Source organism: Cygnus olor, chromosome 2 (assembly GCF_009769625.2).
Source record: "Cygnus olor isolate bCygOlo1 chromosome 2, bCygOlo1.pri.v2, whole genome shotgun sequence".
Classification (NCBI taxonomy): Eukaryota; Metazoa; Chordata; class Aves; order Anseriformes; family Anatidae; genus Cygnus; species Cygnus olor.
In genome coordinates this window covers 119186204-119211388 of record NC_049170.1, presented here as the reverse complement: position 1 = coordinate 119211388, position 25185 = coordinate 119186204, and the positions used below count along the sequence as shown (strand labels likewise).

At 39.3% G+C, this 25185-nt stretch overlaps 1 protein-coding gene across 2 annotated transcripts; it reads left to right on the top strand.

The window, feature by feature from the left end:
* The first annotated feature begins 760 nt into the window (after nt 1-760).
* On the top strand, nt 761-25185 carry OPRK1 (opioid receptor kappa 1). Of its 2 annotated transcripts, XM_040550426.1 has the most exons (4): nt 766-1410; nt 1896-2223; nt 17316-17668; nt 23497-25185. In XM_040550426.1, the coding sequence occupies exons 2-4, from the start codon at nt 1964-1966 to the stop codon at nt 24027-24029; spliced, it is 1146 nt and encodes a 381-aa protein (XP_040406360.1). In that variant the 5' UTR covers nt 766-1410; nt 1896-1963; the 3' UTR covers nt 24030-25185. The 2 variants fall into 2 exon arrangements, with proteins under 2 accessions (XP_040406361.1, XP_040406360.1); XM_040550427.1 differs by lacking the exon at nt 1896-2223 and having other exon boundaries at nt 761-1410.

Sequence of the window (25185 nt, the reverse complement as noted above, 5' to 3'; positions counted from 1 at the left end):
CTCTGTGTTTGCTGTTTTGCACTTTTTGACATCTCCATTAAAGGTGAAACTTTCAGACAGCTTTTCAGACAGGTAATGAGCAGATGCTGATGCTCTGGAGGAAGCAGGAACCATCACCATGTTTGCTTGAGCCTCTGCCTCTGAGAAAGGGGATTCTGTACCTTTTAAATCTCCTTCATAACTTTTGATTCAACAGCTGACACCATTTCTCATCTTGATTATAGGTTTAGAAATAAACAAATGTTTTAAAAATAGAAACCTCAGCCTTATCACAGACAAGAAGTAAAGTTTCTAGAAGGATGAAGGAAACTCATGACCCCTTTTCTGGATGTCTGAGCTTCGACACATGCCCAGAGAGGCACAACGGTCTGCAGTTGCCTGTGGAGACCTGCTGTCCTGCTGGGAGCTTTGAGGTGCAGCCAGTCTGGACATTTTCCACTTCTTCCAAGGGAGAGGCCACTACTCAAGTTCTTGCCTCACCTCTCCAATTTGCCATTTAGAGGGAGTCCTGGTGGGGATTTCAAGGCCTGTGTGCAAATTAAGGGGTATCCTGAACACTAGTTGGTGTTGGTACTTGATGGAGTATTTACGGGATCGATTCCGAGGGATTTGATTTCTGCATGTGCCACTTCTCTATCACTGGTATGCTTAGATTCTCACACCGTGTGGGACAGCTTGAATAAATTAAGGACAGTGATCGGGGTGTTCTCAGCTGTTTCTGCCTCTCTACTTTGATACCGTGCTTCTGCCTGAGTTACAGTTATAAGGGAATAGGAGCACAGCCACCCTGCAAGAAGCATTTGGGACATACAGTTGTGAAGCTGAGGCAGGAAAAGGCTGGTGGACCAGACAAGGGATGTAAACTGAAAAAAAAAATCCTTTTATTCAGTATCTACTAGCCTGTAAAAGCATGAAGAATTCAATAAGACAGAGGAAATCATTGCTTGAGGCCTGGGAGTGCAGGGGCAATGAAAAAAGGTGATTTGGAAAAGTGAGTAAAACCAAGTATTCATTCCTTACAGAACTTATTTCTTGCTTATCTTTTAATTTGTCTGCCTCTGAGCGTTTAGGCAGAAGTCATGTGAGCTCCTGAGCTGCAGGGACAGAGACGGAGGAGAACGCATGCATCAGAGCAGAGTGCTGCCAGAGCCCTGGCAGGGGGAGAGGGAGGCAGAGAGAGCCTGGGAGGGAAAAGGCGAAGTGGTGGGAGCTGGAACAGCAGCAACTGCTGCTAGCACTGCTCCTGCCCAGGAATTGGCTCGGCTGCCAGCACGCATCTCCAGAGGTGCAGGTGCCTCAGGTTCAAAAGTCCAAGAAGATCTGTGGTACTTCCAGAAGCTATGGGGATGCTTTTTTTCCTGCGAAGAACATCTGTCTGAGGACTCTCTTCCTTTCCCTGGACTGAAAGAGGTAATTCATGTCCCTTCTTTGGAAGCAGATAGGGGATCTGGAAAAAGATAACTCAGGGCTGGAAGTTAAAGCAGATGTGCAGAGAGGTGGTGGGTTTCTCTCTCCTTGCTTGTAGTAGAGCTTAGAGAATAAAGAGCTCCTGTCATTAGGATGCTGTTTGATTTAAATATGGAGGATGGGAGAGACAGGGTTAAAGTGTGGGGGTGGATCTGAGCTGCTTCCCATCTGATTTGTTTCTCTGTGTAATCTCTGAAAGTGGAGAAAAACTTTCCTTGCGCACCTGGAGGAGCAGCACTTACCCATTACACACTGAGATGTAAAACTTGCACTTTTTTTTTTTGAATTTGAATGTGGTTTACTTAAATCTCTGCTTGGCAAATTACAGTTCCTGCCACAGCAGAGCTTCCCTTAACAGGTACAGATTTTGGAGGGCTGAACATCCAGCGGCCGTGACAGCACTTTTGCCTCGTTCCCTCTCTTTTCAGCACACTTGCCTCCTGCAGCCTGCGCTCCCCTGCTGGTCTCTCTCCTGCCCGTGGGGGCTGTGGCCCCTATGGATGCCCCTGTACAGATTTTCCGTGAGGAGCTGGACTCCACCTGCTTGCCGGGGCCCTGTCGCCCCCCCAGCACCAGCAGCAGCTGGCCCCTGGGCTGGGCAGACTACGACAGCAACACCACCGGGGCCTTCGGGGACACCCATCACAACCACACCAGCATCTCCCCCGCCATACCCATCATCATCACCGCTGTCTACTCAGTGGTCTTTGTGGTCGGCTTGGTGGGAAACTCTCTGGTCATGTTTGTCATCATAAGGTAAGGGGCTTTGGGGTACCTGTTTGAAAGGGATGCAAATGGCTGTCCTGAAATTTATCAGTTGGTGGGGTGCATATATGAGGAGGTGGAAAAGAAAAGGTAGCTGGAATGACTCCAAACCTTTTCAGTCACTGAGGCTTGTCTGGAAGCGCAGATTCAGGCAGAAGGGAGCAGCTGGTTAAAAGTGGTGAATCCTGCAGGAAAGGTGCTTGGTGCCCGGGAGCTGCGTTCACCGGGTGCCCTCTAGGGATGAGAGGCTGCCCTTGACCAAGGGAAAGTGGAGAAGGAAACTTCTGCAAAGCAGCTTTTTTTTTTTTTTTTTTTTTTTTTCTTTTCCCCCTGTGAGGAGTCCCCTAGGGATGGCTCATGTGTCTAGTCGTGTGGACACTGATACGTTGCTGCCTTGTCACCTAGTGGCTCGTTTAACAAGATGAGAAAAAAAGGAAATGTTTAACATAAACTAAGGTGTGTTGTTTCTCTGCTTAGTGGTGTTTAATTCCAGTTGTTGGTGTCTTGAAGAAAGCAAAGCAGATGCAGAGACCTTTCCAATTGTTTTTCCAGAAGCAGGACAAAGCTGTGTATCTGTATCAATTAGTTTTTCACATTAAGATACTTAGTGAAATGCACCAATACTTGTGTATTAGCATATATTTTAGCTCACAGTATGATTTTTCTCTCTTTTTGTCCTGTCCATTTGCAATTTATAAAGATGCCTGGATAGTGCAGCTCAGCAGAGTGATAATGAGCAACCAAGGGAACTGAAATCATACAACTTCTTGGAACCCTGCTTCACATTCTATTTGAATGCTGAAAAAAAAAAAAGGAAAAAAAAACTCTGGAAAAAATAATTCTGTGGAGTATTCATTCCTTATATAACATCAGCTTGAGCACAGTAGGAAAAATGGAAGGATTGCAAGGGATCTTGTTCATAAAGAGTGCATGATAAGGGTCAAGCAATTGCAGAATGGCAAAATAACTCTGTTAGACTTGATATAGAGGGAAGTTAACTGGAAGCAGTGAAGTTATTGATGATGTACTATGTGAAAGATGAGTTATAACCAGGTGAATACCCTTGAAAAATGGAAGTAAAATTCCCTTTAAAAGTTGGTCTAATAGATAAAGATGCCTGTGGTCAATGTGGAGTAACTGGTTTGCTCCATCTTTGTGGTACTGTAGATTTTGTACTCCTTCCCGCTTTTTTACCCTTCTTTCAGGTAGAGATTTCTTTTCTTTTTGAACTTACCTTGCAAGAAGAGAGACTCCATACTTGACATGCATAGTGGCAAAGGCAGTTTTTCTAAATCATCACTTGCTTAACAGCGGTAGTGTTGATTAACTGGCTTGAGAAGTGGAAAAAAATTCAATTTTGGCCAGAGCCCTGAAAGTTAACATGTATGGATTACACTAGTTCATATATATATATATATATATATATTTTTTTTTTTTTTTTCTCTTGTTCTTTTTCTCTCCTAAGATTATTTTTTGTGAGGGTCTAGCTAGCCTTGCCTCCCTCTCTTACCAGTTCCAGCAATTACATTACAAACTTATTTACATTATATTTGGATTGTTTAAATATTCCAAATGTTCATGCAAGAGTTGTATTTTTTCTTTTTCATTTTTGTCCTAACCTCTCATCTCCCTTTCTCTTTCCCTCACATCCTGTCTCAGCATGATTGCACTTCAGGATAGGTTTTCATGACCCATTGAAGAATGCAGACTGCAGTAATGTGCTTTTGTGTGGGAAGTTTGTGAAAGATGGTGGCAAGGCATAGGGGGAACCTGTCCCCTTGCCATCCCACATTGTCTTTCTTTCAGCTGCCATGAATCTCAAGGAGGATGGGAAAATGGCTCTTCTTTATCCACCAGTTGAGCAGAGGGTTTCTGTGCATCCCCTCTTTGCCATGTCTCATGTCTCCAAATCCTGGATCTGCTCTCCTCTTCCTAACTCTGGCTGGACCAGCAGGCAGAGCAAGCCTGTCTCCTCCTCCATTTTCTCCATTAAACAACAGCTGATATTGTCATTGTCCTGGTTTCAGTTAGGATAGAGCTAATTTTCCTCCTTGTAGCTGTTATGGTGCTGTGTTTGGGATTTAGGATGAGAATAACGTTGATAACACACCGATATTTTAGTTGTTGCAGAGCAGCGCTCACACAGAGCCAAGGTCTTTCCAGCTCCTCGTGCTGCCCTGCCAGTGAGGAGACTGGGGGTGCACCAGGAGCTGGGAGGGGACACGATCAGGGCAGCTGGCCCAGACTTGCCAAAGGGGTATTCCATACCATAGGGCGTCATGCTGAGCAAATAATATGGGGTGGCTGGCCTGGGGTGTCACCCTGGGGTGACCATTGCTTGGGGAAAGGCTGGGCATTGGTCAGCAGGTGGTGAGCAATTGCATTGTGCATCACTTGTTTCGTACACATTAGTAGTAGTAGTACTATCATCATCATTATTATTATTTTCCTTTCTTTTCTGTCCTAATAAACTGCCTTTATCTCAACCACAAGCTTTCACTTTTTTTTTCTGATTCTCTCCCCCATCACACTGTGCTGGGGGGAGGGTGAGCAAACGGCTCTGTGGTGCTTAGCTGCCGTGCAGGTTAAACAACAGCAGTCGACCACTGAGACACTTTTTGCGTGACATAAAAAAATACCCCTGATGTTCTGAAACTTTCAATGAAACTGTTGAAGTATCAATGCTGTGGTAGATTCAGGAGTCTCCAAATGGTCTTGAGACCCTTCCAAAGCAGGCTCAAATTCAGCCAGAAGCTGTAGAGTAGGCAGGCCTTGGCCTGTTCCTTGCTTTAAGACCAACACAAAGGTAGGCCCTTAGCTACGTCCTCACATGCGCTGCTGAAGGAGCGCATGGAGACCGGCAAGTCACCATCCCAGCAGCATACATGCAGAGTGCTGGGTGTCTGAAATATCTTTCGGGTGTGGTGGTTGTGCTTCTGCTGAGAGGGAAAACCCACAGAAGTGACAGGAGAATGACACTTCAGTGGCGTGTACAAGTCCTGAAAGTTAAGTAGCTGCATCTGATAAATCCATGGGATCTTTCAATTTTGGTTAGGGAGCAAATCATGTCATTTCACAGTTTATTAAAGGAGGAAAGAATTACTTCAAATATATGTTTCCTACATGATTGTAACAACTCCTTTACTGGAGGGCTGGGCTATGTTCCAGACCTTAGCTCTTTCCCAGGATGGAGAGCTGGTGTCCAAATACCTACAGTGTTGAGGGAGTGGGTGGGATTTTCCTCTGCCCGGTAATGAGGAGGAGACAACATGCACAGAGATGGTGCATTCCTCCTGAGACAAACGGGTGTGTGTTCTGCTTCAGTGAGTGCAAAAGTGGAAGCAGGAAGAAAACAGAAGTGTTGAAAAGGCAAGAAGAGAAAGACATATATATTCCACATATAAATGGAAAAGTGTAGGTTGAGACAGAGGCAGCCATATATTCTTTCATATACTTTAAAGACACAGGGAGAAAAATGCATTGGAGAAAATAGAGAGAGAAATATATCTCTTTAACGTGTTGAGAAATCCGTGTGATAGGAAAACATTAGGGTTGAAATAAGGTAATATGGACGTTTTTCACCACTGTACGGGTATCTATCTAATTTCCTCATATTGGCAACCAATCATTCCAGCTCCTGTAGACAGCTGTGTTGAAGGCAGGGTGGGAATGGTACTTTAGTACTGTGGTAGCCATAGAGCCTGTTAAACCACGTTTCAGGAAACCTGGATTCTTCCCTTGGTTTTACTTTTGGGATACAACACATTGTTCTTACCTGAGAAGGTCACTTTGTGGCTCTGTGGCTCAGTTTCCTCATATAAAATGGAAGTATGGGTATTTATTCTCTTTAAACGCACACAGTAACTGTTAGATTAAAAGCCAAAACTCAATCACTAAATATCCTAGGCAAGACCAGGGCTAATGTAAGCACCCCAGATTCCGCAGGCACATTGAGAATGGTGATTTTTAATATGCAGAAAGTAGTTCTGCCTTATGTATACAGTGCAACCTTCACTCTTGGCACTCTCTAAGGTTTGCAGGAGCTCTCCCTGTGTTATGATCAGATACGTGGTCCTTGTACAAGCCCCGAGAGGTCTGCTGTCAGCCAACAGCCAGCGGGGCACACGGGATGTAACACTTGCCTGCAGCTGCTGCTTTTCATTGGGAGACAGTAAGAGAGAAACAGGGAATCATGTTGCTTGCTGCACTGGTGGGAATTGCAGATGCAATGTGGGAAGTACAGTCCCCCTGTGGAGGAGAAGAGGAGGCACAAAATATTTTTGTAGAAACCACGTGAAATTTTCTTACCTCACCTGTGTAAAGTTACACATCTGTGTGTGTCTTAACATGATCAGAGTCTATTTCAAACCCTCAGAGGCCTTATTTTCTGGAAGTAAAATAGCTGGCTGAAGCTGGTAAACAAAATTATTTGTCCTTGGAAGCAAAATAGTCCTTTTTTTTTTTTTTTTTTCTTCCTCCCTCCCCCACTTCCCCCCTCCTGAATTGATTTCTCCAAATCTTAGTGCAAACTTTAAACAAAATGGTGCTTTCTTGTGATAGCTGGAGGGGAACAAAAGTTTTCTGAATGAAAGCTGAGTTACAATTTTAACAATGGATTGGCTCTTACAAAAACCATAAACATACTCTGGTAAAGACTCTGTGGGAGCCATATGACTGCCTCTTACCCACTCCAGACTGACTTTTTGCATGTGCCTTACCTCCATTGTTACTGAAGTCATTTATTGAGAACAGCTGCTGACATCAAATTCTTAAATAAGCAGTCCTGTATTTCTTTTAAAATTATCTTTCAAGCTTCCAGTGAACTGAATAATTTTCTACATTCAAAAACAGTTTTAACAAGAGGCTGTGTCACAGATATGTATATTCATTCCTGAGGGAGAAGAGAAAGCTTGTATTCTGCTGCTCAGTCTAGTGTTTAAGAAAAAAAGTAACTAGTAATACATTTCTGTTCTGATATTCATTGAACCAAGTGGCATCTTATGTAACAGGAAGAGTCTTTTAAGAAATATCATCTAAAACCAGCTCCTTTCCAGATCGTTTTTAAATCTTATCCACTGTTCATTCCAAACCATAATGAAAATATTAAAGTAGACATATATACAAAAATGAAATTGATTTGATATACTGGTCTAGATCTATATTAGATTTTGATAACATCAAAGATTACATATTAATTTGCTTTAAATTATTGTTCTAAATTTATTAAAGTGTATTTGGAAATTATATTGTTCTGAAATGAAAAATGAAAAATGAAACTGGGGACAGTCAACCTAGCTGAATTGCCTGTTCTCTATTACTTGCAGTCAGCCGTTTCATTCTTTTATGAAATCATGGGATTAGCTGCTGAATGTAAAGGCCTTGCTGTAGTATACTTTTTGAAGTTTATTGATTTTTACCTATTTTTACCTGGTGAAACACATAACACCCGACTATTATCAGTCCAGAGGCATCAAGTGGATTGAGAGTAGTTCATCACAGGACCTGAAGGAACATCTGGCCTCACCTTGCTGAGTGGAGGTACTTTTGGTGGGTTCTGCAGAACTTGGCCGGACATGGCATTATTATCATCAAGACTTTGACGGATGGTCACTACTGACAGCTTTTACAGATAGCACAAAGACCAGGGTAAAGCAGGTAGAACAGGTTTATAAAAAAAAATAATATTGGTAGTCTGTCAAGCACAGTTCATTTAAACAAAATTTAAATGTTTTTTAATATATTTAATATCCTGCTAGACAGTAAGACCTGGGATTTATAGGCAGATAAGAAACTCAACATGATTTTCTGATAACATGCTATGATAAGAAGATCTGATACTGAAAAACTAGAGAGAGCACAGGAAAGAGTTAGAAGGAATATTTATTGGAGAGAATATTAAAAAGAGGCAATAGCTTATAGTGAGTAATCTCTTTGGCTTCTGGAAAGTAATTTGGTATCCATCCAGACACTTCCGCTGGGCTAGCAGCCAGGTAGTCATCTATCTCAGAGAAAGGCATAACTGGAATTAATGGCTGGAAACAAGACAAATTATGGGGAGCCCTTTTGAACTGGCAGAAAGTGAAAACTTACAAGAACTTTCCAGTCTGGCCGCTGGCAAGGCAGGAAGCTTGAGACAGATCATCAGTCCTCAGCTGGGAGATGGGTGTGGAGGACTATGCTCCTGGCCAGCATGTGGGGAGGGAGCACAGCAGGGAAACAGTGAGGGGGACAGAGTGAGGGAAGAGTGGGGACCCTTCCTTTAGTTTTGCACAATGGAAGATTTTGAATTTGCTGGAAGGGTGTTGAGGTAGAAAATGCTTACCATGGTGACTTTGGCCCAGGATGCACTATGGGTAAGGGGGGATAGCCTTACTGTCTACCTACTTTCACACTCTATTCAAACTGTGATTTGTTGGTCCCTTACCTGAAATTCTTTGAAACACGTGAGTTCCCAAGGAGAGTTTCAATTTCAGTTACTTTCCAAAGGAAAAGCAACCAGGAAAAACTTTATAAAATCTACTTCTAGGAACCTTGCTTAATGTTTCTTGGTCCTCCCATCAGAAAACTCTCGCAAAGTGTGGACCCTGTGTCTACTCCTCAAGTCAGTCTTTGTGCTTTGTTTATTGTTTTTCTCTTTGGGGGAGTTTGAGAGGCATGAGGAAATGCCAATATTAATGTCATTTTGTTTACTGGCAGGCATGAGTGCACAAACTGAATTAGCTTTGGGGAAGGGGTGTGTACGGATGGAATGAGGACATAGAAAGAGGTGTGTTTGATCCATACTGGCATTCTGCAGAATATAAAAAAGATATAAATAAAGAATATATACAGGTGCACAGCATTTTTATGATCCTATTGGGAAATTTGCATGCTAGACTGTGTGTTATCTTTGAAATATTTACTTATCCTGAAGCCAGAGGGTTCAGATCTCATTAGATTCAGCTTTTAATCCCTGGAGAAGTGAAAATTACTTCTAGGCAGTTTGCTATTTTCAGTTTCAAGACATTGTTTAAAATGAAAGCTCTTTCCTTTCTGCATGAATGTTAGACCCTAACATGGTTTTCTTCAGAGCACGAGTTTTCATTAATCCATGGCAAGAACACGTGCAGAACCTTTCTGCTTTCTCTGTTCCTCAGACCACTGCACCTGTGCGACACACAGTGCTCTGCCTGGCTGCTCTTCTCTATTACAAAGCTGGTGCCGTTCTGCAGTGCACTGTGAATGCATACCTAGGCTTGCCAAACCTAGCTACCCAGCATATGGAAGACAGAAGACATTATATTTCCTGACTGACTATTTAGCCAAATTCACTGCCTGCTGCGTTGTTCATAGTCTACCCACAGTGGTTAACATGGCGCAACTAAGAAAGTCCTCCTTGAGTAGTGGTGGGAATCTGCATGGTAGGATTAGTTCAGACAAGCTATTCATTATGTTCAATTACTATTCACAGTCAGAAATTTTATTTTACCATTCTGCTAGCCAACAAACAGCTTTGCAACCTAGTCTTTTACATGGCTTTCAGAATGAATGGTTTGTTAAAGTGCATTGGAGAAGAAAAACATTTTTAACGTGAAAGCTATCAGCTGTGCTTTCCGTTGACTATGTCTTAATGTTTCCTGCATTTCACTTACCTCATCTCCTTTGGAAAAGTGTGTGCTCAGTTGGTCTGTGCTGGGCGCTTCTCTGAGGCAAGTGAGGAAAACAGATGAATGAGTAAAGTCCAGAGAGTGCCTCTGGGCTGCCTCCTAAGAGGGACTTATGACTTTTCCCTGAGCTGGCTCACTGTTAGTGTATGCATTCATTACCTTACAACATAATCCTGTACTTGTTACAGAGGGAGGTCCCTTGTCTCCCATTCAACTCCATTACAGGATTGCTGACCTGAGTCTCAGGTCTCCACACAACCCAATTGTGTAGTTGTCCTATAAAACACTCCCAGCAGTGCCAGTTATTATTCATCCCTGTGGCAAAATGGAGGCTGGATGTCTTGTTCTGAGAACAAGAGTGATACCCATTCCACAGGACCCCTCTGTGAGAATTTTCTGAATTCTTTCCTTATTTCTCTCCTGCAGAAACACCTAGATGAGAATAAATGTTCAGTAGCATTTGTCTGCTTCTGCCAAGTTCTGCATATGTATGCTACCTAAGTAGCAGGAAAACAAGACCCTGAAAAACCTTCTGAGGGAGCTGCTATCCCTGTACCCCTGAGCAATGAGATCTGTTCTCTCTGCCAGGCAATCACTATTCTACTGCACAGAAAACTCTCTTCCCACTCCCACAAGAAGATAGGAAGCGTTTTGTTCTGTTAAGGGGGCTCATGATGTCCTTCATGAAGAAAATAGGCTTTCAAGAGGTAAGAGCAATGGGATAAGTGAATGTTAGCTGAGACAGACTCAGCTCACTGGGCTAATATGCAGGTGGCAAGTGAGAAGGATTAGGATGGGCTGTGTAACACCCTGGGAACTCACTGTAACCTGACAGTTTACCAGAAAGCATCTGCAGCTGCATAAAGTTTCTCGACATAGTCAGTTGCTTGACAAGGACTGGATTCTTCCATTAGATGTCAAAAAAATCAGATACATAGTCTACATTAGTTGTCTCGGTTCCCTAACGATAATATGAGATGTACTGGTTTTAAGTACCAATTTTGTAAAATTCTGCATTCCCTTTATTTCAATATAAGACATGATAAATCACAGTGCTCTCAAGGTCTCTCTGAGCTCTCCTAGCAAAACCATAGAAGTACAAATTTCAGAGTATTGGCGTTTCTAACATTAAGCATATTTCTTCAAAAAGATGCTTTTGAACTCACACAAAAATATTAAAAGTCCTTATCATAGAAGGAAGAAAAATAGTTCATCCTAGTTACGTTGAGTTTTTTTTTTTCTTTCTTTTTTTTTCTTTCTTTTTTTTTTTTTCTTTTTTCTTTTTTTCTTTTTACTGGGTTATATGTAAACTTGAACCTTCTCTTCCCTAATTCAGAAGCTCAGGTAGGAATGTTTCTACATCTAAATCTGGAAGATCTCATTCTGGCTCAGCCTATGGCTAGTTCACAAGAGTAATTGTAGTGGTAAATTATCAGGATTTTGGTGATATCTTCTGACATTCCGGTAGATTAAGCTCCCCGAGGGAAGCATAAAAGCCAAGATCATGTATTATTTAAGCCACTTAAAAATAGGTACCTGCAGGTGTTTATGAGTAAATAGAATTCCACTTTAGGATACTATTTTGAAGGCAACATATACAATTTTTCATATTTTAGCTCCTAGCTAATTTGATGTTGCAGACAAAATTTAACTGTGTACAGTAACAATGTTTGCTTTTGCCTAAAGTGGCAGACTCAATTGTTTTCTAATTGTTTGCTTAATTCTGGCTGTCATTCAAAATGTAATAATAACATATAACCCAATGTGAACATGGAAGTAGCAGCATAATGATTTTTTGCATTCTTCTTTTGATCTCAACCTTAGCTTCATATTATCATAAACCTTTTACATTGAGCTTGAAGATCCAAAAGATAGCTGAGCCATCCTTTTGAATTGGTGTTCGGAATGCATACTCCTCCTTTTTTTTATTTATTTATTTTTCCCTTGTTCTGACAGAGAATGATATTGAGCGTGCCCTGAATATAGCCTTGAGATTTAGAGCTTTCATGAATAAGCTTTTCAGCTGCTTGATCTCCATATACATCATTCAGAGGAGCCTAGTGGAACAGAGCCTGCATACTGGTGATAGGCGTTTTTGTAATTTGCTTTTAGAGGTGCTTTAGCTTTCATTTACATTTACAGGCTCAGGTATCTGCCAAAAATATGTTTGTTATACCTTGTATTTCATGCTTTTGTACTTTCACTCTGCTACTGCAGAACATTGTTGTAGTATATTTGTTGGACTTGCTCCCCTCCCCACCCCCCATTTCACACTGCAGGGAACATTTTAGCCTATTTCAGGTACATGACAAATTTTTGACCAGATCTACTTTCTCAGTTTTTATTAACTTTACTAGTATTATGCTGTACTGTAGAACCACACTCCTCTCGTCTTCTTGAGGTAATACCTTTAAGGGGCTCTGCTAGCAGGTTTACTAATGAATTTTATTTTTTTTTCTGAAAGTGCACCAACTTCTTACTAGCATTATTCCTTCTTCAATCACCCCAATTTCATTGATAAGATTGGGTTGGAGGTGTAATTTTTATCCTATTTAGTGTCTTAAAAACACATGCAAAGTAAACTCTGCTCCATGAGGAAAAGTACAGTAACGATGATTTAAGTGAGAGATGGTGGAAATTTTCTAAAGGTCAGTCCAAAGTCAGTCTCAGAGAACTTTCCACTTTTGGAAAGTGTACTTAGGTTAAGATGTGATTGCTTTGAGAATTTTACTTGTGATATGTAAGTACACATCATTTTAAACTTGTTTCTTAAAAAACATTACCATATATTCATCCAAAATATACATCCAAATTATAGTTTTCTTTTTATCTTGATTGTTTTTCTGCAGGATTTTCATAAATCTTCCAGGTATTTAAAGCCTACAGAGGCTTGAGACCTGCTTATAGCTTGACAAGCAGTTGCAAAATCCATCAACTAATTTAAGTCGTCGGAGGATTTCCTGCTTCTTGAAAAAAGATGCTAGCGGCTGATTTATCAGTGAGGCTTTCCATTCCTATGTAACATTAGTATTAATTCATTCTGCTCTGCTAGACTAATTTGAGCAGATAGCAGTATTTTCCCTTAAATAACATTCAACTATTTGATCAATAGTTTTAATTTTGTAAAGGAAGGCAGGATTCCCTTACTCCATCACTATTTTTGCCTTCTTCGAGTGCTGATTTGGGTGAATGAAGAGTGTAGGGGGGGATGCTCAAACCTTCCAAAATATTGCCTCCCATATTTTAGTGCAATAGAAATGAGTTGTAGAAAAGTGATCAAATTGCTCATCTTGTGTTAGAGTCAAGACTCTATCAGGGTCCACTTCAAAGTGTCTGACTGCAACAGCTCTCACTCCATTACTTTAACTGGACTTTTGATTAAGCCTGCAAGTACATATCTTCAGAGGCATCTAAGCATTTAATAATTTTTAGATGTTTAATTCCAAAAATTCAAGAGGAGTTTGGATGATTGAGTCCAGATTCTCAAAGGCTCTTCTGAATTTATGAACTTCTGAATTATTCTATGATTTAATCCATCTTGCCTAACAGCTTTAAAGGCCAGCATCTCATTTATGTGGAGGCCACTGTTTTCAGATGAAAGTAATCAAGTTCTTTACATTGTGTAAATGTAAAAAAAAAAAATAAAAAAATAAAAAAATGATGCCAATGAGATTTAAGGTTACAACAGTAGAAAGTGTTTAGACTTAGCATTGCTGAGGTTAACCAGTGAACTATTTATCCTTTAGTTAGGTACACATCATTGCTCTGCAGTGCCTGGGGGAATTAATTGCCTAAATGTAATAAGGTATTTATTGGAGCATTATTTATTAGTCTCCCTCCTTCTTGTTCCCAGTCTGGCAGGAAAGGGGTGTTGTGGTTTAACCCAGATGGCAGCTAAGCACCACACAGCCCTTTGCTCACATCCCCCACTCCCCTGGTAGTGGGATGGGAGAGAGAATCAGAAAAAAGTGAAAGCTTGTGGGTTGAGATAAAGAAAGTTTATTAGGATAGAAAAGAAAGGAAACAAATAATAATGATGATACTAGTACTACTACTAATCTACTACTAATAATGTGTATAAAACAAGTGATGCACAATGCAATTGCTCACCACCCACTGACCAATGCTCAGCCTATCCCCGAGCAGCGGTTGGTGAGCAATTGCATTGTGCATCACTTGGGTGCCCAGCGTGGGGCTCAAACCCACGACCCTAAGATTAAAAGTCTCATGCTCTACTGAGCATGGACAAGGGGGAAGAGTGTATAATATAGGAGCCTGTTCTGGCTGAGAGTGAATAATGCAAAGAGGCACCTTCTTGTGGTCTATAAACTCAGGGGGATTTGGGCAAGGCCAGCTAGTCATGGGACTGCCTGGCTGGTGAGCTGTTGGGAGGCAGCAGGCACACAGCAGGTAAGGCTATCAAATACAGCGTTGGTATGTGCTTGCATCAGGGAAATGAGCCACAGCCTTTCACAGAGCTTTATAGATGGAATGGCACTTTTTTTTTTTTTTTTTTAAATACATTTTCAGTCCCATATACAACTTTGATTTGCTTACATTGAAGGTTGTCTAAATGCTGATGCTTGGATGACTATGTATTTCTTACTACCTGTACATGACAAGACATCCTTCTTGTTGGACTGAGGAAAATTATTTTACTTATTCATGCATACGTTGTGTAGTCCAAAAAATCAAAATTGCTCACTTTACATTTATAATATCATTAATACACACTGTGTATACAGAGAACATGATTCATGTTGCAGATTAAAAACTTTGAGTTTTGAAATTACCTAAAAAATCAGTTCTATTTTACAGAGGGTCTTTCCTATTCTGCTACTGGAAGGCTAGGGGTGGGGGAAAGAGGTAATGGGAAAATATAGTACACATGGACATGTAATTAAATTGTGTCACGGTGTCACATGCACAACAAAAGTTGAATTCAGGCTGCAAGGAACAAGAAATATGAGATAGAAAGGCTTTCAGATATTTGATTTTTTAAGGCTAATAAAATCCTCTTAGTTATTTTTATGAAAATGTTCTGATTTTCTTTAAAGGAAAAAGATCAGACAAATTCTTCTGTATGTGAAAGCAAACTTTCCCTATCCAAATCCGTGGGGATTTTTTTAAAGATTTACAGAAGTAGTGATTCAGAAGAGCTATTAGTAATTTCACCTCTGCTTATCACAGGCCATTGCATTTCATCTAAATAATCCTGTATTGAGTCTAGTAGCTTGCATTTGACTGAAGCACAGCCACTTGCAAAGCATCAGACATTGATTTGAAAACATAAAAGAAGGAAAAATTACTCCTTTCCTGTGTAATTTGTTCCCAATAATAATCACCTTAGTTGTTAGGAGAAATCTATCATTGTTTCTAAGCTGAGTTTGTCTGGCTGTGACTCTTATGTATGTCTCCTTGTTACGCTTTTCTTTCCAGTCTGAAAGAGCTCTTCAGTACCTGCTATTTTCTCTCTGTGGAGGACTTCAGACACTGTAATCAAGTCACCTCTTGGTGTTCTTTTTGATAAACTAAATGTTTTGAGGTCTTTAAGTTACTCACAGTAAGAATTTTCCCCTCTTCTTTCACTTATTTTTGTGGTGCTTTCCAAATTTACAAATGTGTGTATATATATATATATATATATATGCACAGATGTGTTGAGTGCTTAGTGAGTTTTTCTTCAGTCTTACAACTGAGATGCATCACTCGGAGTTTTTTTTTTTTTTTTTTTTTTTTTTTTGTTTGTTTTTTCCCTATCTCCCCCTCCCAGGAGGAAAATTCCTAGTCTGATAATGCATCTTATATTTTTTACTCCTTGCTATATACTCTCATATTTGTGTTTCTACAGTCTCTTAGGGGCTGTAATGTGACCTAAAGGATAGACTGCCTCCCCTGCTGGAGGTCCTGTTGAGGATGCTGTTCTGGAAAGTTTAGGGAAGCCCAGCTTTGACTGGTGGGTGCTTCCACACCTTTATTCTGCCTTTTGTCTTGGATAAGCTCAAACCAGGGCAGAGCGAGACTAGGCCATAGGGGTCACACCATTGCTGTAGAGCTGCTTCATGTGGCCGCTATTCCAAGTGCTTCACTGCCTATAGCTTTGCTCAAGATGTAAACCTGGATTAGAACTGTTCATTGGGCAGCAGGCAACACTCCCTTGGGAAGCAAGTACCAGGAATCTTTACAGTCATCTCAGACAGCAGGTACAGCTTGTTGGCATCTGAGTGAGAAGGGTTTTTACCTTCTTTCCCCTTGCAGTTCTCATTTCCATGTTTTGAACTAGCATTTGGATTCATTTTCTCACTGAATTCTAATTAGAATGAAGCATAAAAACTGAAGCTGTTTTTCATGCTTCATGTAGGTCACTAAATGACATTCCTGCCTATATTTTAATGAATATTTAATTTACTTGCGAGGCACATTTGTCAACACTTTTGAACTCTGCTCAAGATTTTTTTTTCCAAATTAATTTTGATTTCACATGTCAAAGTTTAAATAGACACATTGCCCAACATGTTCATTAGCTGAACTGATAGAATCTCTTATCCCCATTGCAAATTCGTTAATGATACTTGGCACAATCTAGCTCAATGTGTTTCTGTGTGTGTTGCATGTGCATCTTTTAGTTTGGGGACCCATTCAAAACATGTGTGTGAAACTGTTTTGAGTTTTGAGAAACTCTGTCACTGAATCTCATAATAAATTAACAGCAATGAGCAGAAGTAACTACTTGTTGAGGAACTTCAGAAAGGAGAGTTAAGTATATCCTTATGGTAATAATGGAAATGAGAGAGGCTGTCCTTCCTGCTTTGTGTCTGTAGCAGAGTTGGCAGCAGTCCTCCGCACCCTGTAACGAAGTCATGACCCCCAGAGTTAGACTGGGTCATTGTGCAGAACAAAGCAGGGTGCTGTCTGGGATCCTATTCCTCTGTGTGGGTTAAGGTTCCTACCACATGGACAAAACAAGTGTTTCATATTGGTGAAATTAAAGGATGCAGAGAAAACATTGCTGATTTTTTTTCCCCTACTGTTATCCTACTTTTTAGTCATCATCTTTTATGTTGGCATTCATGAAAGAGGGGACTGGGAAATGCAGATGATAAAAGAGAAATTGGAAATATAGGAGTGAAGAAGGGAAATTGCTTATAGATGGATTTGAGAAGATAGAATTGAAACCAGCATTTGGATAATTAGATTAAATTTATTCATATGTCTCTTTTTGTCTGTGGTGAACAGTTGTAACTGATTAATGCAGGTGCTGAAGGACGGAGTGAAAAGTGTTTACTGTAATTCCAAGGGTCTTAAATGTGTGCACTTCTGTCACAAAACTAGAAATGATAGTGAAAAAATGACTGTGGCAAAAACTGACTGAAAAGCTATTACATATTTGAATGTGCTGTTACAATCATATAACCTTTACTATTTTTTGTCTTTCAGGTATACAAAGATGAAGACAGCAACCAACATCTACATTTTCAATCTGGCTATGGCAGATGCCCTAGTTACCACAACCATGCCTTTCCAAAGCACAGAGTACCTGATGAACTCTTGGCCATTTGGGGATGTGCTGTGTAAAATAGTTATTTCGATCGACTACTATAACATGTTTACCAGCATATTCACACTGACGATGATGAGTGTTGATCGATACATCGCTGTGTGTCACCCTGTGAAGGCTCTGGACTTCCGTACTCCACTCAAGGCAAAGATAATCAATATCTGTATCTGGCTGTTGTCCTCATCTGTTGGTATATCTGCAATAGTTCTTGGAGGTACTAAAGTCAGGGAAGGTGAGTGTGAGCATTCTGAAGGAACTGAGTCTTCTTGTTTCTCAAATGACATAAAATGTAGCTTTGAATATTGACTAAACCTGTTTTGTTCCTACTTCAATAATTTGGGTACACTTTACACACAGAAGATCACCCATGTTCCTTGGTTCAAAAAGTATGTCCAAATTTCTGACATTTTGAAATATATTGTGGAGCATTACTGTATGACGTATAGATAATTTAAGCTCAGATGCCCTTGACAACTTGAAATGTGGGCTGAAGGTGCTTTTTGTAGGTGTTGTGAGAGTAATTCTGATGAAGTTCCAAGAGCAGAAAGTAGATTGCTTCTCATTAGCATTAATATTAAAACCATCATTAGTATTAAGACTTGGGAAGTTATTATCAAGAGCCATTTCACAGAACTTGAAGGTATGGTAAAAAAATATTAAAAAAAAAATCAGTAGCTGGAGAGAGAAAAGTAAGCTAAATCCAGTGAAAATGACAAAGTCAGAAGTTCTTGTTTAAAAAGGAAAGAAGGTGTATATGGAGACTTGGAAAGGCTAGGAATAAGCTTCAGCAGAGGAATTGGGAATACAGAGCATAGCAGGGAAGCAACTACAAGAACATGAGGTCAATGAATCTGTGTGTAGAGAACTTGTAGGCTTTACTTGAAATTTGTAATCCAAAAGGGACTGCAGATTTCACTCCTATAACTGGTGACTCATTACCAAAGCTTGCCTGCTCGGGAGTTAATCTTATTTGAAATCCTCCTTGTCAGGGAAACGGGAGATATATACGTCATACCCACAAGCATGACAGTAGTGCAGGAGCACCTCTGTATGTTCAAAAGGCTTGAAACCTCTAATGATGTCCTGATGTTGAGGCCATCCTGACACAGATGGCCTATGAAATACAGGGCATACGTATTTATTTGGTGGTAGTGTTGTTTGCAATGTAAATGATCTTCTGAAGAATGATTAATAAGTTCCTGAATTAGCAACCTTTTCTAGTAGAAAGTTTTCACTCCTCCCAAGAGAACTGGTAAACTTTACATAAGGACACAGTTTTATCTGGCAGAGAAAATAAATGGTGTGTGTTAAACTCTTGGCATAGATCAATGCAAACAAAACAACGGTGTTCAGCTGCTCAAAGGCTGATTGATTTCACTGAAGATGTATAGATGTTGTTTTTGCTCCTGGTCTTATGCTGGGTAGGTGAGAGGAGAGACTCTCTGGGAACTCTTCATCAGCCTTTTGGGAGATCAAGCGTCCTGGTCTGCAGTGCTGTAACTCTTCTCCCCAGTAACGTTTGGACAGGCTCTATGAAATACTGTGTAGCTCAGGAAAAATTCTCTTCCAAGCATCTCCAGGTGGGAAGAATGATTGTCTAACTACAGATGAAATCTTGAAGGCTATGAGACATTGGCTCAACCAGATGTTTTGTTAGGAGTGTCCTTAACTAGCAGAATGTTCTCGTCATTCACTGTAAGCATCGCATTGAGTTCAGAGGGCTGCTCTGAGGCCAGAAATGATTAAATGCCTTTCTCACATTGCATGGCAGGCAGACTTTTTTTTTTTTTTTTTTTTTCTTCCTCCTGAAGCAGCGACTAGTAATACACACCTCACCTGGGCCAAATAAGATTAGGAATTATTAGCAAATGCTTGTCAGCCCCTACCATTCAGCCCTGCTTGTCTGATCTAAGGTGTCTCTTGAGCATTTACTGCCAATTATCTTGTCTGGTGTGTTCATGAATTGCACTGATAAATGGTGAAAGGGAAAAAAAAAAACAAAGAACCTCCCTTTGCCTGGCAACTGGATCTTAGTACTGAAACTCTATATTATGTTGATGACAATAGCTTCTGTTTATATGCTCCAGGGCCTCTGTTGGGTTCAGATTTAAACAACAACTGAATATCAAAAGGAAAGTGACTGTATTTAAAGTTCCAAACCTACACACAGTTAGTCCCTTTTGTTCCCACAGTTCAGGATTGCTCCCAGGGGTGTCCTTCCAGATGCATTTTCCCTACATAATAAATCTTACGTCTGTGTAAATTTTCCCTCTCTGGCCTTAATGGAACCTTTATTGCTGAAAAATAATTAAAAAAAAATAAAGAAATCAGAGGTACTATTAGTATTCCCAGAAATATTATGAAGGCTCCAATTTCCAAGAGAGGAATATGGATGCCTGAAGGTGAGGTATTACTAAGCTACCTAACTTAAATAGACTTCCCGCATAAGGACTAAAATGAATCTTAAGTGGTATCTTATCAAACATTTTAATATATATTTACACTAAAATACCTTCTGAAGTGCAGCATTTTCCTCTAAATATATTGATCTATTTGGAATAGATGGCTTCCAGAGTGGGAAAAGTCAGTATGACAGTATGAGCATCTTAAGTGCTCATTTTGTGACACTAAATTTAGTTCTGCACATTTTCAGGCAACAAGTATAAAGTACAAATTGGATATTATTCTCTCTCAATGTTCCTGAAAATTAGTATGATATTTTGCATCTTTGACAGCGATATTTGTTGATCCTTGATGTTAACTGTGAAAAAGAAAAGGATTCCGTATTCCAAACATTTCATTGCGCTCTATATTTGAAGTGAAAATGTTTTTCACTTCATATATAGAGCGCAATGAAATGTTTGGAATATGGTTTATATATTCTTATGATAACATTCAATATTAATGAATTTAGGATAAGATTTTACATATAAAGTAAACTGCTGTGAGATCCACCTGGACATGGTCCTTGGCAGCCTGCTCTGGGTGGCCTGTTTTAGCAGGGGGTTGGACCAGATGGCCTCCATAGGTCTCCAGCCATAACCACTCAGATTCTTTAATAAAGTTTTTTTTTTTTTTACATTTTATTTTATTTTATTGAAAATTAACAATACTGACTTTCACTAGTATATGTTGGGATACACATATAAAGTATCCATGCCTTTATCTTTTTGTAAGCTAAATCCATTTTTGTCTTTTCTGTGCATCAAAAAGAAAAAAAAAATGAGTCAACTATGCTGATATTTTTTTTATTTTCTGAGAGAATATTTATGATTATATTTTATATTTATATAAATTCCATTTAATACACTGAATCAACACTATTTTATCTTAATATTATGACATTTGTTTATATTTATTATATATGATTGCTTAAGTATTTTTAACTTAATAAATTACATCTTAAAAATATCTTTCAAGATAAAACTAAAACAAAAGAGAATTTGATACGAAAAGGTATATCAGAATGATCTATTTGAATACTCCGAAAGTGAAACATTTCAAGTTTGTTTTTTTTTTTCCTGTTTTTCTTTCAGATGATTTTGATCAGGATGGATTAGGGAAATAATTTTGGTGAATTAACAATTCTCATTTTCTGTTGGAAAATTTCAAGTCATTTCTGATCTTTCCTTTTCTGTCACTGGAAGTGCTGCCTGGACTCTGAATTCTTTGCTGAGGGATGATGACTGGACTGTGGCTGGTCTTGCTCTTCCAGCTGCAGCTGAAGGTTTGAAGCTTCCAGCATGACTCCAGCTGTTCAGCAGCTCCTGTCCTCTCAGGAATAGCTGCAAAACTATATATACATATGCATTCCTGTGGCTTTCTCAAGATGATTTGGCTGGCACAAACATTTTAAACAGCAGGAGCTTTTCCTAATCTAATGATTTTGATAAATAAGTGAAATTACATCAATAGACCTGAAGAGGGAGGGGTTATTAGTTGGTAGCTGGATGTGGTCTAGAGCAGTCATCCCTAATCATAGCTCTCATTTGTCCCAAACTGCACATCTGGCTTTACAAGTCTAGACATTGTAGTTGCATCCTGGTATTATTGCTGTTGTTGCTAGGCCATGATCTACTACAACTAGCAGTAAATAATCAATGTGAAAGTTTTATTGGAGATAATTATTGAAGTTTCTATAATAATATTAAGTAAAAGTAAATTGCCTTATTAAAATATAATCACAAAGGATTTAGAAGAGTTGAGTGAAAGTTGCAACCTTATGAAATAATGCTTGTGCTGTCATCTTACATTTTCCATCAGGCTTGACAGATGGAGACTTTTTTCACTTTTCAGCTTTCAGAAACATCCATTAGTCATTATATTCTTTAAAATAAAAACTCAAAATATTTAGTTTCAATTTCAACCTTTTATTTGAATATAGTAGTGTTCACTATCACCCAGTAACATTTTTCTGATATCTAACCATGGAAATGCCTATATGATACTATAATTTGGGGGTTGGCCTCTTTTCACAGGTAACTAGTGATAGGACTAGAGGGAATGGCCTCAAGTTGCACCAGGGGAGGTTTAGGTTGGAAATTAGGAGACATTTCTTCTCAGAAAGAGTGGTCAGGCATTGGATTGGGTTGCCCAGGGAGGTGGTGACATCACTGTTCCCGGGGCTGTTTAAGGAAAGGTTGGACGTGGTGATTACGGACATGGTTTAGTGGGTGACATTGGTAGTAGGGTGATGGTTGGACCAGGTGATCTTGGAGGTCTTTTCCAACCTTAATGATTTTGTGATTCTAGGATAACTTTCCCCACCCCAGCCTCTGGGGATGTTTTTCAAAATAATATCAGCTGCAATATCAGCTTGATTTGTGAAGCATTTTGATAGCAAGCAAATATATTTTGATTTTTTTTTTCCCCCGACTGGTTCTGTTTTAGACATATGAAAAAGTGATGTACAACAGTGTATTGAAGCTTTCCACCTTTAGCTCTAATTCAATAAAAGCCAATACATAATAATTTGTAGAGAAATGAAGAATTCAGTAGGGAAAATGAAAATAAATGGATAAAACATATCACCAAACACTAGAATAATGCAGTGCTTGAGAGGATAAACTCTAAGCTACAATTCAGAGTGAAAGATCCCTGGGTTAACTTGACTTGTCTTCAGAGTAGTTTAACTGCTGATAGTAGCTGTAAATTTTTCCCTTGTCTTGCTTTGCCATTTATCTTATTCATTGTTTCTCCATGTGGTTTGTATGTTGGAAGGCTGCAATGAGGTCAGCAAATGAAACCTCATATTTCATGCCTTAGCAGCCTCCTGTCAGATGGAATATTTCTGGGTTATACAACAATGTGAGAGCCTATGGTTTTGAATCCTGGCATGGGAAAGGAGAAAAGGAGTGGGATGGTGTTAGTGGCTCAGATACTGCAGTCAGTGACACGATCTGCAAAAAGAGCAGTTTCCATTTGACTCTGCACACGTACATATTTTATTTGCTTCTATGTAACTGAAAAGAAGCTGTTACCAGAAAATGTTTTTTTCAGAATGCAAGCACTTACATGTACTCTATTTGCATTGAAGGAGACACGTGGGAAAAGATTATTACACAATTGTCATATATTGGCAAAGCCTTCCTACGATCAAAATCTCATTCAGCTCCCACCATTCATGATACCAAAAATCTGCTCCTCCCACAGACAAAAACATATATAGTTTGATAATAATTATGAGTCTTCTACTCCATTAAACCTGGTATTCTTTCTGGCTTTAAATCTCAGTGAGATTCAAATGGAAACAATTGCTCAACTCATTTTATTAATTTTTATTTTTGTGACTCTGCATTTTTAGCTTCTCCTGTGGGAAGCAAAGTTTATGCAATGTTATGCATTTTAAAAAGCCCATATCTCTCTAAGTAATTTCTAGACAGCTGCGTAAAACCAGTTTCAGTGGTAAATGAAAGCTTTCCTTGGAGTGATTTAATACTAGCTCTATTTATTAGTATCACATTACATGATAATCACTTTTCCTAGCTTATGTTATGATAATTATATTGTTTAGAGTATCTAATAATAAAGCAATTTTCTTCTTGCTTATTTCATTTCTAGATACCACGAGCACTGAATGCTCCTTGCAATTTCCAGACAGAGATTACGTGTGGTGGGACATCTTCATGAAAATCTGTGTCTTTGTCTTTGCATTTGTTATTCCAGTCCTCATTATAATTGTTTGCTATACTCTGATGATCCTGCGCCTTAAAAGTGTAAGGCTTCTCTCAGGGTCTCGAGAGAAAGATCGAAACCTGCGCCGCATCACCAGATTGGTTCTTGTGGTTGTGGCAGTTTTTATTATCTGTTGGACTCCTATTCACATTTTTGTGCTGGTTGAAGCATTAGGGGATGTGTCCCACAGTACTGCTGCTATATCCAGCTATTATTTCTGTATCGCTTTGGGTTACACCAACAGCAGCCTCAATCCAATCCTGTATGCTTTTTTGGATGAAAACTTCAAGAGATGTTTCAAGGACTTCTGCTTCCCCCTTAAGATGAGGATGGACAGGCAGAGCACGAGCAGAGTCAGAAACACTGTGCAAGACCCAGCTTATATGAGGGAAACAGATGGGACAAACAAACCTGTATGACTAGTCGTGGAAATGTCATCCTACTGTCCTCAAGAGAGAGAAGAATCCAATGATCTAGGACTGACACAGATTACCACTGCAGTTTGAGCTAGACTCACCTAGACAGATATTTTTGGAATACTTAAGAAATCCTAGTAGTTTGAACTAAAGCAAGTTATTTACTGACAAGCAAGAACCTCCTGAACTAAGCTCAAATGAAAAGGACCTGAGGTTTTGGCTTCGTGTTTTCTGTAGTTGATCAGGTACTAATGCACACTTCTTAGGAGAGGAGAGATGCTTAATATTGTACCAGTTTACTCTGGATAAAGAAAGCTCTGAGTTTCCTCTTTACACTATGTAATATAATATTAAGTGACATTTGGCTATAACACCAAGTTATGCCAAAAACAAAGTTTTGCCCCAACATTGAGTGCTTCTGAAGTGTGTAGTTTGACAACTTGATTTATCATACTCTTTTAGAGTGAAGAGTGTAGGTTTCTGCAGAACGCTGCCAGAACTATAATCAATATTATCCTCAAGTAATATATTTGTAACATTTGTCTGTTCTGTGGAAATTCAATTTAAGCATGATCTGCCTACATACCAAAGTGATTTAGTTGTGTCTGTGTATGGTAAAGCATTGCAGCATTTAAAATACTAAGACTTAAGGAAAATTGTTAGCATATTTTTGCACGTGTTTAATCACCTCTGTGTAACATTTTCTGTGTGATTTTCCAAGATGTTTGTATACTTATGATTGTGGATAATATAATATACATTTCCAGGGTGTGTTTTCAACAAGAGACTAGAAAATTGTACATTCTTCACTTGTTAAAAAATTGATGAATAACTGTGCCACATTCATTATATGGGAATAAATAAGTGCATTCCATTTTCAGTAAAGGGAACATACTTAAAAATAGTGCTGTATTTTTTTTCCTGGGCAACTTGTAGGCAGAGCAAAATAAATATTTGAAGAGTTGTTAGAAACTACTGAATTAGCAAACAGACTAACTGGATTGATAAAGAGGAAATGAAGATTAAATAAGTTGGATGGTTTAACGGTGCTTGATTGGAAAAGTTCCTATTTTTTTTGATGACAATACATTTTCTTTGATGCAGTCCTATGAATTCAGTAAATTTCTTTGTGTTCCTATGAAGATGTAAAAAAACCAAG

Coding starts and splice junctions, on each gene's coding strand:
- OPRK1 (XM_040550426.1), top strand. CDS start 1,964: ATGGATGCCCCTGTACAGATTTTCCGTGAGGAGCTGGACTCCACCTGC. Junction 2,224..17,315: donor GTCATGTTTGTCATCATAAG/GTAAGGGGCTTT, acceptor TTTGTCTTTCAG/GTATACAAAGATGAAGACAG. Junction 17,669..23,496: donor AGGTACTAAAGTCAGGGAAG/GTGAGTGTGAGC, acceptor TTTCATTTCTAG/ATACCACGAGCACTGAATGC.